Below are 14,178 nucleotides of genomic sequence, written 5' to 3' on the forward strand. Positions count from 1 at the left end.
TGCGGGAGGGTTGGGGAGTTTCTTTTAGATTGGTTGTTCTGCCGATTTTGCCCGCTTTAATCCTTACTGACTCGGGAGAATGTGGATTAGCATAAGCAAATGTTCTTTTTCGGAGAAGTGTTGAGTGAGTGTAAAATTTCCCATTAAGAGGCAGTGCAAAGAAAACTGTAGAGTCAAGCAATCAACGCAAGAAGGATTCCATTCCTCAAAAAAAAAAAATCTTTGAAAATCCTTCAAACCGAAGAGCCTCGAGAATCGACACTTAGTTGATTTTCCCATCTCCCCGAGTCGCATTAGAAAGGGGCGTGCGAGTATGTGCACTTTTCTTGTGGTTAAATTTTGCGAAAATATTCTCCCAAATTTCGTCCAAACCAGGCTAGTCATCCACAACATTCACCAAATCCAGCAGAGGGCCGCACCGAGACAAAACGAAACAGAACAAATCCACCCGGTCCACCGTCCCCTTCCACCTCGGAGCCGCGCCGCCGCTAGTCGCCCGCCGCCGCTAGTCGCCCGCCGCCGCGACTGAGGACCGGATGGAGAGACCAGCGACTCAAGGAGGAAGAAGGCCGGACCGCGGGGATCGCAGCGAGGAAGGATCGAGGCATCGAGCCATCACAGCCATGGAGTTGCTCTCCTGCGTCGGGAGGGTGCTCTTCGCCTCCTTCTTCATCATCTCCGCCTACCGGGAGTACGTGCGCCCCTCCCCCCTCCCCCCCGAGTGCCCGCTCCTCGGGTCGGAACCCGGTCTGTCCTAGATGGTCTCCAGCATGAGCTCATAAGATGTTAGATTCAGTTTCGGCTGTTGTTCATCCGGAGTAGGTTAGCGAGATGATGCGCACTTTAATTGGAAACATTAGGGACAGTTAAATTAGCAGAATTAGACCCTTTTTTTTCTTCTTCAGAGAAGAGCATATTGCACCCCTAAACTTATCCTGGAATCTAAGCTACAACCTTGAAGGCTAAAGGTAGTTAGGAAACACCACTAAACAAAAGAAACCAGTTACAACGCCCCCCTCCCTCGTTCTGGAGCAGGTTTTGACCAGCCATGTTAGCCAGGCACTAACCCGCCGTTAAGTAGCGGGCACAGCAATGCCTTGCCGACCCGTTGTTGGAGCTGTGTAGCTGTGATCTTTGCCCTGATGTACACTGCTATTTGATTGAAATCAATGAAAATGTTTTTCATTTGCCTGTACTTTGTATCAAATGGATGAACACAAATTTTGACAGAGTTTCTTCTAAATTTTGACTGAGTTTCCTTTGAGTTTGCACATAATAACCAATTTGGCATAGAGAAGCAAGATATAATATCAGTGTGACATAGAGATCTCTAGATAAAACCATCAGTTTGGCATTGCAAACAAATGGCAGTTTAACATAACAAAGGGAAAGCCATCAGTTTAGCATCACAAACATAAAGCCATGGTCTAGTTTCGCATTACAAACATAATCTGGGTGCAACGTCACTACACATGTTGTTCAAGGATTTCTCCTTATCATCTCCAGCTGATAATTAAATATGTAGCTGTATTCACCACGCTTTGAATCAAGCATTCTGCCAAGTGCCAACATCAATTGATTTTGCCCTTTTAATCTTTGATATGTGACAATTGGCAAACATTTCTTCCTGCACAGTGGCTTTCCATTGTGCAGCTGACCACTCTGGGTTGGTCTTGATCATGCTCTCAAATCTATTTGCAATCCTTGTCCTAGTGACTAAAGAACTATCTCTCCTTCGAGGGAAAAAATGTTCATCTTTAAAAGAGTATTGACATTTCTTCTTTACCCACCACATAATATTATTTTCCTGCTTTGGAATAGTATTTAGTGAAATTTTCTTGTTCTGTATCTTGCAAAGGTATACTATAAAGTATACACTGCTGCTGTTTCCTTATCTCTTATATACGGATGCGGTGCAACGCCTAACACACGAGTAAGTGTTTATAGTAATAAATTGCAAGTAATGTTTGAGCAAGTGTTGGCTTATTTCTTATTCATGTTCAACTACTCTACCTTCATGTGATGGTATCAACTTGAAAATCAGAAAGAATTCTGATCAGTAGGATGTTTCATTTAAAGTATATGTTCATGTGTTTCCAAGTTGTACTTGAGACGTTTTCCTGTGTGATGCATTAACAGATGGTAAAACTATTTGGCGGGTATAATTGGGCAGTTGGATAGAATTGCAGCCTGGTCTGGATGCTTGCACTTCTAATTGACTGATCTTGATTGGTGATACAGGGCCTGCAAGTTTGGGTCTGATGGTGGACCAGCTGCCAAGTCTCTCGAGCCCAAATTCAACCTCTTTCTCAAGCAAGTGTCTACTAACACCGGAATGGCTGTGCCGCACATCCACGTATGGATATTTTACTCGTCTTTCCATCTTTAAGAATCCATACTACCTAGTTCATAGCTCTGATTGGATGCCTTCTGTTTTATCTGTTTACAGATCAAGACTGTCACTACCACTACATTGTTTCTCAAAGGCTATGGTGGTGGATTCCTCATACTCAACCTCTCCCTCGGAGCATTCTTACTGGTAATGTTGCCTTTCTCAGACTTCAATTAAAAGGAATGTTAACAGTTATTTTAGAAAAGCATGATAAGAGATGTTTAATCCACGTGAATTTTGATGTGGCTCACTTGTGCAGCTTGTTTATCTTGCATTCATAACCCCTGTTATGTGCGACTTCTACAACTACGAAATGGGGTCGCCGCAATTTGTTCAGCTATTTACCCAGTTTTCACAGGTTTTCTTTACACCAATCTCGCTTAGCAGCTTTGATTTATTTCATCAAGGTAGCTGTTATCAAGTGTTGTGAACTTGTCATAACTCGATTGTTATATCTGTTCAGAACCTGGCCCTTTGCGGGGCGCTGCTCTTCTTCATTGGGATGAAGAGCTCCATCCCATGGAGGAAGTCGAAGAGAAGGGCGGTGAAGACCAAAACAACTTGATGGAAGTTGCAAGGATTTGTAGTAGGATTTGGAAACTATTAATACTAAGCTAGTCATGTTTTAGGTATACTCGTCCCGCTTTTGACCATAAAATCTGTTGTGGGCAGTATGTAGGGATTTAAGCCATCTAGCTTGCCCAGGTCTGGTTTTCTGTATTTTGCATTAGCTGGTTGGTATGTTTGATGCAGGTGTAGACTTGTTTTGTTGCAGAAACTGCTCGTCTCAGTTCAGGATCAAAAGATACATTCTCGGCTGCAGATATTTGCGTGCTCCATTGATCCTTCTATGCATATGTTTTAGTTCATAATTTCGTTATAGCAGTAAAGATAAAACTGTAAATATGTATTTTTCAGGGCATACTTTTTTTTTTTGTCTTTGCGTGGTCAATCCATTCCAAATTATTTTGGGTCATGTTTGGAGACAAAATCTTATCTGGATGTTAGATTGAATTTCATGGGAGCGTTAGTTTTTTTTTGTTAAAGGGTAACCCTGTTTGGCAAATACTATCAGAACTTGTTGGATGCATGTGTGTTGCCACATAATATTGTACTACCTCTGTCCATTTTTTGATGCCGAAAGTTCTGTCTAAATTCAATGTATTTAGACACTCTTTGTACATAAATTAATTCAAATTTAGACCAACCTCCCGACATCAATTAATGGATGGAGTGGGTAATTATGTTTGTCCCTCAAAATAAAAGAGTTGGCTTTCTGCGTTCTTTTGCGTCCTATATCACTTTGCGTTGTGATACATGTATGCTTGCTTACCTATGCGACAATCACTGCATGTTTGTCAAGTTTATTATATCGATGCACATAAAAACACAATTCACATCTATATGAAAGAAAGCTCAACTAAGTATGGACACAAACTGATCGTGGCAACTTAATATGAGCACGGGGGTGTGATGTCTTGGCTCTTGGTACATATGCTCCTTTTTTTTAAATGCATCTTTAATACATTTTAAAATATTAAAAATTCCAAATGAAAAAATCACGTGTATATCTTCACATTCTACGTTCGCAGTCTTTACATGAAAAATCAGCTTGTTGTTTGGGCTGTGTAAAAAAAATGGTGATAGAAATAAGACTTTCTGTGAGATATATTTTGTGATCGGTCATAAAAATATCATTTTTTCATAAAACTGTATGAATGCACATAGATTGTCGAGATGTACATGAGACATTTTTTGTTAAATTTTTTTAACAATAAAAAAAATTAGGTGAAGGAAGCACATGCATCTAGGATCCAAATTGAAATTATGTACTGAATAGAAATAAGCAGAGATAGCAATAATGAACAGAAAGATATAAATTAAAATGTACCTAGAAGTTTTCCGTCTATATATTCTTACAATATGGTTGTTTGTGTTAGTTTGCAACAAATAGAATACTTATATCTTAATATTATATAAATGAAAATACCTAAAATAGTATCGATACACCTTCACCAATAATCTTGCTTTTTCCACAACTGATGCAAGTCCTTTTAGCAGTTGGATCTCAATCTAATAGCCAAGCACCAAATTCAACATTCTTCTTACTCTTGCTGCACATTCTCCCTTTATCTTCTGGCGCTAGCCTCCATCAGTAGTGATGTCTTAACACAGTGCCATTTGCTTTATGTTTTCCTTTTTGATTTTCTTTTCTTTTCTTGTTTTCGATTCGTTCTTTTTATTCTTCTCATTCACTTTTTTTTATTGCAAACATATAACCATATCTTTATTGACTAATTAGTATATTGTCTAAACTATGTGATTATTTTGACCTAATTTTTTCTAATTGCATGGACATCTTTTAAGTCGAAAACAATTTATTTGAACTATGTGAGTAATTTTTTGTGTGAACTGTATGAACATTTGTTTCCTATCATACGGACCTTTTTTTTAATACACGAACAACTTATTTAACTATAGAAACATTTTTTGCAACTTATTTAAGAAAATACTTCACACTAGAAATTTTAAGTACAATGCATTTTTTAACTTTTACATAATTTACCTACCTTTATACTATGGCCAGTAAAGGGAAAATCTAGTAGGAGACGCCGCACAATCCTTCTCTCCGTGCGGCGTCAAAATTTTGGTGCTTTTCCCCTATAGCATGGAGGACTATTGTACATCATGCTTACATCATCACATTAATTGTTAAATTTAAAATTTTAAAATGATTTATCTTCTAAACTGTTATTCCGAATAGTGATCCGTTTGTACCGCTAAGTTCGTCTCGACGAGGGCTTCAAAACTAGATCTCTTGTGAAGTTTTTTTTTCACTGCACGAGTTGCCAGATTAATATCGAACAATTACCTTAATACTTGTACATGGTTACCAAATAACTTTCTACATTTTTTCTAGACATTGCATTAATATGCACATCTACAGTGTGGGTGTGATGATCTTCTTTTCGTCACAACAATTGTTATGGTATAGTAAATGATTATAGTATATGCATGGTTATCGGATAAAGTTTTAGTCATTTCTAAATATTGCAATGATATGCATAACTAATGAACGGTGTTCAAGTGTCTCTAAGAGCTACGATGATATTATTCTACACAAATTAGTTATCATGAAGCTTTACATTGATGTAAAATAACATACATGAACCTACCAACCAACTTATTACAATCTAGAAACTAAGTAGCGAATAATATGTAAACTTAGTGAATAGAATCTGGCAATTACTAACCAAAAAGAAGTTTTCAAAATATACCAACATGAGATCTAGTTTTGAAGATCTCGTCGCGACTAAGCTTAAGCTGAAAATGAATTTTAAAACAAGTTATCGGTTTGAGAGATAAATATTTTTTTAATTTAGATATTAAAGGGAATCTTGATGATATCATCATACGTGTTACTCCATGCATTCACATTAGTGAAGAGAATCCATCCCACGAACCAGCTCTTGTGCGTCGCCTCCATGTAGTGATATCCAACAATAAAACCAGAAGAAATTTGCTTCTATCATGCTGGCTAAAGTGGGCCAGGCCAGTTCGCTGGCTCTTGTGCTGAACGTGAACGTTTTGATGAATCACACGTCAGGTAGGAGTTTCCCAACTGTTTCCTGCTCGCTATCACCTAATGAGTGAAGTGGATTGAATAAAAAAATCACAATCCAATTCCAAATTTCTAATGGCGAGTGCTAATGTGTCTAGACATATGACATATGTGAAACACACAAACTTGTTTCCGAGGGGGGAGGCGCATTGTTGATATTGGTTCATTCCTGGCTTGTGTAAACTCATAGAAAATTTAGCGACTGCTTGCTCTTTTGGACTTATGATGATATATGATCAGCACACTGTGGTTGAATGGTATATTGGCATGGGAAGACATTATATAAAAGTGTTTAATCAGGGATGGAGCTAGGATTTTAGCATGAGTGGGCCGAAGAAAATAATGATCATGTCTAATAATGATCATGTCTGAGGTTTTGTATTAGTAGAAAAATTGTGTAGTATATGAATTCTCACTACCATTTATAACACAAAACAGTAGAAAAGAGAAGTTCAGAGTCTTATCTTTCAGAGTGAAAATCCAAAATCAGGCCTTAATTAGTTGTACCTGGCAATGTTTTTGTTGAAGGCATTTATCTATACAATTTTTCTACTAATACAAAAAACCTAAGATATGATAATTATTTTCTTCACCCCTCATAATAAACTATCAGCTCCGTCCCTGATTAAACACATATTCCCATACCATTCAACCAGCATGCTAATCGTAAAACATAAGTGCAAAAGAGCAAACAGTCGCTAAATTTTCTGGGTTTACACATGCCAGGAATGAACTAGACCTGAGCAAGCTAGATGGCTTAAATCCCTTAATATTAATAGTTTCCAAATCATACTACAAATCTTTGCTGACTTCCATCAAGTTGTTTTGGTCTTCACAGTCCTTCTCTTCGACTGCCTCCTTGGGATGGACTTCTTCATCCCCAGGAAGAAGATCAGTGCACCGCAAAGGGCCAGGTTCTGAACAGATAGAAGAATCCAGTTATCACAGCTACCTTGATGAAATAAATCAAAGCTATTAAGTGAGATTTGTATTTCAAAAAACCTGAGAAAACTGGGTAAGCAGCTGAAAAAATTGTGGCGACCCCATTTCGTAGTTGTAGAAGTCATACATAACAGGGGTTATGAGTGCAAGATAAACAAGCTGCACAAGTGAGCCACATCAATATTCTTGTGGATTAAACATCTCTTATCAAGCTTTTTTTGAACTTTTAACATTCCTTTTAATTGAAGTCTGAGAAAGGCAACCTCACCAGTAAGAATGCTCCGAAGGAGCTGTACAGTATGAAGAGTCCACCGCCATAGGCTTTGAGGTACAAGGTAGTGGCAATGACAGTCTTGATCTGTAAAAGGATAAAACAGAAGGCATCCAATCAGATCTATGAACTAGTTAGTATGGATTCTTAAAAATGGAAAGACGAGTAAAATATCCATACATCGATGTGTGGGACAGCCATTCCGGTGTTAGTGGACACCTGCTTCGCAAAGAGGTTGAACTTGGGCTCGAGATACCTGGCAGCGGGTCCACCATCAGATCCATACTCTCTGCCCCTGCATCGCCAATCAAGGTTAGGCAATTAGAAGTGCAAGCATACAGAGCAGGCTGATCAGCTCATCACCTCTGTCCAACTGCCCAGTTATACCCACCAAATAAACTGCTACATATGAATAGTACAGGCAAACATAAAGGATCGATCGACACTAGTACATGACAGTTAAACGATTGGGAATGCAACATACACGAAAAAACTATGTTTACTCTGCATATGCTTAATGACGTCTGCATGCCCACCTAAATCCCAGCTTTGTCACACGGCCATTTGGCCACATACGCACATGTCAATAATCAGTACATCTTACATGCATCACAGAGGAAAACACCTATAGTGCAGCTTGAAAACACATTAACATATACTTTAAATGAAACGTTCTACTGATAATAGTTCTTTCTGATTTTCAAGTTGATATGGTCATTAAGTAGTAGTTAAACATGAATAAGAGATAAACCAACAGTTATTCAAACATTACCTGCAATTTATTATCTAGAAACACTTACTCACGTGTTGGGTGTTAAATCACATCCGTATATAAGAGATAAGGCAACATCAGAACAAGCAAATTTCACTAAATACTATTCCAAAGGATAGTGCTGAGGATCCTCCGGAGGCTGCAAACCCCCCAGCCTCCGGGTCTTCCACCGTTGGATCAAATCAATTTGAACCGTTAGATTAACTTCTGTGTTCAGTTTTGTCTCAAAATCCCGCTTTTGCTTCATTGAAGCAAAAATAGCCCCGCTTTTGCTTCATTGAAGCAAAAAAACGGTTCGACTAAAAATAGAAAATAGAAGAAGAGCTCAGTTTTGTCTTAAAATCCCACTTTTGCTTCATTGAAGCAAAAAACGGTTCGACTAAAATAGAAGAAAAGCTGCGACGATTCTTCAGACTTTATTTTGTCGCAGCAAAAAAGTCCCGCTTTTGCTTCATTGAAGCAAAAAAATGGTTCATCTAGAAATAAATAAAATGGTTCATCTAGCAAAAAAACTCGTCGGAGACGCGTCAACTCCGGTCGGCAGCACCACCGCAGCATCAACGCCCTCTCCTTGCAATACCGCCTCCACCCGATGGTAGGGCCGTCACCTGCGGTCTGCCGACCCTGTCGCTATGCGCCAGCGGCGGCGTCCAGCTCCGGCGGTGCTCCTTTGCAGGTCCGCCGACGCGGGTGGTTGCAGGTCCGCCGACGCGGGTTGCAGCAGCGCTGCCGCCGGTCGACGGTCCTTTGCAGCTCCCATCGATGTCGATTGCAGGTCAGCCGGAGCCCGTTTGCAGCTTCGGTGGAGGCCGTTTGCAGCTCCGGCGCGGTGGCAGCTTACAACCCGGGCGGAGGCCGTCTGCAGCTCCCGTCAATGCCTATTGAAGCTCCGGCGGACGCCAGTTGCTGCTCGGGCAAAGTCCATTTGCAGCTCCCGGCCATGCCGATTGCAGCCCGGTCGGAGGCCGTTTGCAGCTCCGGCGGTGGCCGCTTGCAGCCCGGGCGGAGGCTGTTTGCAGCTCCCGTCGATGCCTATTGAAGCTCCAGCGGAGGCCAGTTGCAGCTCCCGGCCATGCCGAAGCCAGCTCACCCGGATGCCATTTGCAGCTCCTGGCGATGTCGTTTGCAGCTCTGGTGGAGGCCGTGGGGGAAGGAGGCGGCGGCCATCGCGGCGGACAAAGCCGACGCCGCGGAGGAAGGATGCGGCGCTGTCGAGGCCGGCCGTCGTGAGGAAAGGAGCTAGCATCGCGCTCCTGTAGAGGTTGACCGCCACCGGGAACGGAAGCGGCGGCGCACGACCTCGCCGGATCGGTGGCGGCCCCAGTACAGAGCGCGCTCGGTGGAGGGCAGCGACGGCGAGGAAGCTCGTGGAGGTGAAGGGCCATGGCGGGGCAGCTCGCCGTGGAGGAGGGCTGGAGGCCATGGAGGATCCTCGTGGGGCGGCTCGCTCACGGAGGTGGGAGCCGGCGGCGATGCGCTCGCGGAGGTGAGAGCTGGGCGGCGAGGCGCTCGCGGAGATGGGAGCCGGCGGCGCTGCGCTCGCGGAGCCCAGAATTGGGGGAACGGAAGGAACGGGAAGAAGTCGATGGGAAAGTGGGCTCAATTTTTTCCGCTGCGTCAGGGGCACGTGGCGAGCGCTGGACCCGGAGGCAGCGCGCCTCGAATCCTCCGGAGGAAACGAAGCAATTTCCTATTCCAAAGCAGGAAACAAAATAAGATGTCACTGAAATTCCCGCTAGGCCTTTCCCTGACACAGGCGTGGCCTAGTTTTGACCCAGACCCAGCGCCCAGCTCTGCCTCCCCCGACCCAGCTCGCCATCCTCTGCCTCGCCCACCACTGCCGAACTTTTCTCCCACCACCGCAACCTCTGCTGAACGGCGGCGCTTGAGGCTGCCTGTCTAAGGAAGAAGCGCGGCGCCCTCAAGCAAGTGAGCCCCCTTGGTTATTTTATGCTCTAGGGTTTCAACTGGGAGGTTTCGATTGGGTCTACGAGCTTCGTCAATTGGAGATTAGGTCATAGATTAATGGGTTTATTTGTGTTCTAGGCATGGATCCAACCAATTATATGTCGATGGGTTTTCATTTCAATGGAGAATTCATCCAAGAAGGCAGGGCAGTATATTATGGGGGGGGGGGGGGGGGCAAAGAAGAAATGTCTTATCTTGAACGTGATAGGCTGAGTATGGATGAGTTGTGGCAACAAGTACAGGTGCACTATTTGGTCGTAGAGGGACAGCAATTGCATTGGTTATTTCCTGGGAAAGAATTACATGAAGGGCTTATGATGTTGTATGAAGAGAATGCCGGGACAATGTCGAAGCACGTAACAGATTGTGGTGTGGTTGACATATATGTGGAGGATCCAGCAGTTGATGATAAAGAGGCAAGTGAGTGGGAGGTAGAAGAAGAAAATTGTGGGGCTGATGAACAAAATTATTGTGGAGATGATGTCCCAGCTGCGGATTCAGAAGAAGAAAACGTAGAAGGTGGAGAAAATTCTTGAGGATAGTGATTTTGTACCAGCACATACATGATGAAGAGCAGGTTGCTATCAGACAAAACTACAAGCAAATTGTTGGCAATTGAATGTGCAGCACTTGGCGAAGTTAAAGTGGAGGTGGAGGAAGATTGAAGTGAAGATGTTGAAAGACAGTGATGAGCAGATTGTGAGCAAAGAGTCACATTATGCACGGTATAACAAGGGCAGAAAATTTACTCTTGGAATGGAATTCTGTGGGAAGAAACAATCCAGAGAAGCAATAATCAGTATGGTTTGGCTGAGAGAAAAGAGAACAAGTTCATTAAGGATGAAGGTGATAGAGTTAAAGCAAAGTGCACTTGAGAAAAATGTCCTTGGGTGTGTCTACGCAAGAAAACTTAAAGATGTGAGAGCTGGCAGATCACCTCTTTTAAAGATCAACATTTTTTTCCTCAAAGGAGAGAGAGAGAGAGAGAGAGAGAGAGAGAGAGAGTTATTTAGTCACTAGCACAAGGAATGCAAACAGATTTGATAGCATGATCAAGGGCAACCCAAAGTGCAGGAAAAAATGTTTGCCAATTGTCACATATCAAAGATTAAAAGGGCAAAATCAATTGTTGTTGGCAGAATGCTTGATGCAAAGTGTGGTGAATACAGCTAAATATATGATTATCAGCTGGAGATGATATGGAGCAATCCTGGAACAACATGTGTAGTGACGTTGCACCCAGATTTTGTGAAGCCTACTTTTCACAAGTTCTATATCTGTTTTGCTGCATTGGAGAAAGGGTTTCTTGCGGGCTGCAGAAAAGTGATAGGCTTAGATGGATATTTTTTCAAAGAGAGGAGTGGAGAATTGTTGAGTGCTCAAAGTGTAGTCCTACACAATTGACAGTTTTAAGAAAACTTATGCACACTGTCTTCAACCTGTTGAGGGCCAACCTAGAGATTGCCTTTATCTATGTCAAAATGATATTATATCTTGCTTCTCTATGCCAAACTGATTATTATGTGCAAATTCAGAGGAGACATACCCCTAGCGTGTCCAAATACAAGTGTACATCAGGGAAAATATCACAGCTACAAGAGCAAATGAGATATCTCGGATGAACAACAACAGGTGTGCGGGGGGCGGGGGGCTCATACTCCCTGTAGGCGGAGAGGAGGAACATGGAGCCGAAGAGCAACCTCCCGACGCAGGAGAGCAACCCCATGGGTCGATCCTTCCTGGCTGCGATCCCGGCGGTCCGGCCTCCTTCCTCCTTAGCCGCTGGTCTCTCTCTCCGGTCCTCAGTCGCGACGGCGGCCGACTAGCAGCAGCGCGGCATCCGAGCTGGAAGGAGGTGGAAGGGGACGGTGGACCGGGTGGGGTTTGTCTTGTTTCGTTTCGTCTCGGTGCGGTGCGGTGCGATTGGGCGTGCTGGTGCGACCGAGACCGGGACACGCACCCCCTGCTGGATTTGGTGAATTTTGTCCAACCGAGTGGATGACGAGTCCGATTTGGACGAAATTCGGGAGAATATTTTAGCAAAATTTGACCAAAAGGAGATGGGAAAGTGTGTGTCTGTGTTTATTTGGACAGGGTCGCGGATATCAAAATGGCTATTTGACCTATTTGTATTCATTTAGATTGGGCTGTAGACGCAAACACTTTGTATTTATTTATGTCGGGATGTAGATGCAAACACTATATGCCGCTTATAAGGGCATGTACAATGGTGACGCCTAGCCTTTTCTTAGAGATGCTTACGTCACAATTTTGCTTAGTTGGATGAGAGAAAATGAAGAGAGAGAGGGTGTCTTATCTTAGCTAAGGGATCATCTCTAGGAAACGGGAAAGACTATTTTCTCCATTTGTATCACATATGTCTTCCCTTAGCAGCAAATTTCCTACCAAAATTAAATTATTAATATTAATTGCTAGATATGGTTTTAAGAGATAACGCACTGTATAACTTATATTTAATGATTTCTCTAGCTGATGTGGCTAGGTTTTCCTTGCCATTGTACATGCCATAAGGGCTCACCTGCGCGAGAACCGCGGTGGGCCACGGTCCAGGATGCTTTTCTCTTTCTTTTTTTGCTTTTTGTTGTTTTGTTTTTGTATGTTTGTTATTTATCTTTTCGTTTTTTGTTTCTTCTATTTTTTGTTATTTTTGTTCTGATTGTTCTAAGAATATCAGTATTTTTAGATTTGGAACTACTTTTACATCTCTAACCATCTTTTAATTTAAACCAATATTAAATCAAGAGTATTTGTTAATTTGAAGCACTTTCTGAAATTGGAATCATTTTTGCCCGTGAACCAATTTTGATTTTTTTTGGAATTTAAAATATTTTTTGAATTTGAACCATTTTTATCTACGTGAAAACATTTAACTAGGTGACCATTTTTCGAATTTGAACCTTTTTAAATAAAATAATTTTTTAATTCTAACATTTCAAAATCATCAACATTTTTTAAAAATATGAAATAATCTGACAGGTCACTCGTCAGTGGAGGTTCTAGTTGTTTATTAGTGAGCTAATTACACGCGCAGTACAACAACTTGCACCTTATGTGCAGATTAGTACAATAAGTTGCGAAATGGGGAACCACGGTACAACAACTTGATTTTCAGAATCAAAAAAGTCAAAACCTATCGGAAACTGCCGCGTGTGATGCCACGATGGCGCTGGGCGAGCTGCTCTTCCTCACGATTCTTGCAGAAACCTCTCTGCTTGTTTTAAACATTACGATGGGGTCCTTGCTTTGTTTAGTCAACAGATTCCGAGAGAGCGACGGGGACGGGCTGAGTCCCCAATCATAACTAGACCACGGCGACGGCGTGTGCGACGACGGCGAGCTAGGTGGTCGGCGAGGGCGGAGAGGGTAGCGGATACGGTTTCAACGGTGAGGGTAGCAGAGACGGCATTGGAGGCGAGGAAGCAGTTGCGTGATGGCGTTGGTGAAAGGCCGGACACGGATGTCGCCTAGAGGGGGGGGGGTGAATAGGCGATTTAAAACTTTTACGAGATGGGCTTAACAAATGCGGAATAAAACTAGCGTTTACTTTGTCAAGCCCAAAGGCTATATACTATGGTTCACCTATGTGCACCAACAACTTATTCTAAGCAAGAGTTCACCTATGTGCACCAACAACTTATGCTAAGCAATATAAGCAAGTATGTGATAGCAAGATATATATAACTTCAAGCACGATGGCTATCACAAGGTAAAGTGCATAAGTAAAGAGCTCGGGTATAGAGATAACCGAGGCACGCGGAGACGATGATTTATCCCGGAGTTCACACTCTTGCGAGTGCTAATCTCCGGTGGAGAGGTGCGGTTGCTTAGTGCTCCCGAACGCCACAAGAGGCTCACCTTGAGGTGTGGTTGCTCGATGCACACCAACGCCACAAAGGCCTCACCCCAAGATGCGGTACTCACACCACACACCGAACGCCACGAAGGCGCCTCACCTAAATCTCCGGTGACCCTCGCCACAAAGGCCTAGGTCACGGTTCCACTAAGGGATTTCCTTCGAGGCGGAAACCGGGCCTTACACAAAGATTGGGGCACACATCCACAACTTAATTGGAGGCTCCCAACAAATCGCCACAAAGGCCTAGAATCCGTCTAGGGTTCCAAGAACCCAAGAGTAACAACTTTCTTGCTTTCACCTCCACGAATCACCGTGGAGAACTCAAACCGATGCA

At 42.8% G+C, this 14,178-nt stretch overlaps 2 protein-coding genes across 2 annotated transcripts; one reads left to right on the plus strand and one right to left on the minus strand.

Annotated features, from left to right (window-relative positions):
- Positions 1–513: 513 nt before the first annotated feature.
- On the plus strand, positions 514–3,216 carry LOC124661197. Its single transcript, XM_047199058.1, has 5 exons — positions 514–691; positions 2,242–2,356; positions 2,450–2,539; positions 2,652–2,750; positions 2,856–3,216. Exons 1-5 carry the CDS (start codon positions 537–539, stop codon positions 2,955–2,957), a joined length of 561 nt encoding a protein of 186 aa, XP_047055014.1. The 5' UTR covers positions 514–536; the 3' UTR covers positions 2,958–3,216.
- A 3,370-nt stretch (positions 3,217–6,586) lies between these two features.
- LOC124663165 lies at positions 6,587–11,742 on the minus strand. The gene is made up of 5 exons (XM_047200894.1): positions 11,626–11,742; positions 7,408–7,522; positions 7,225–7,314; positions 7,017–7,115; positions 6,587–6,931 (listed from the first exon to the last, which is right to left on the minus strand). The coding sequence occupies exons 1-5, from the start codon at positions 11,691–11,693 to the stop codon at positions 6,830–6,832; spliced, it is 474 nt and encodes a 157-aa protein (XP_047056850.1). The 5' UTR covers positions 11,694–11,742; the 3' UTR covers positions 6,587–6,829.
- Between the last annotated feature and the right edge of the window lie 2,436 nt (positions 11,743–14,178).

Source organism: Lolium rigidum, chromosome 6, assembly GCF_022539505.1.
Source record: "Lolium rigidum isolate FL_2022 chromosome 6, APGP_CSIRO_Lrig_0.1, whole genome shotgun sequence".
NCBI lineage: Eukaryota > Viridiplantae > Streptophyta > Magnoliopsida > Poales > Poaceae > Lolium > Lolium rigidum.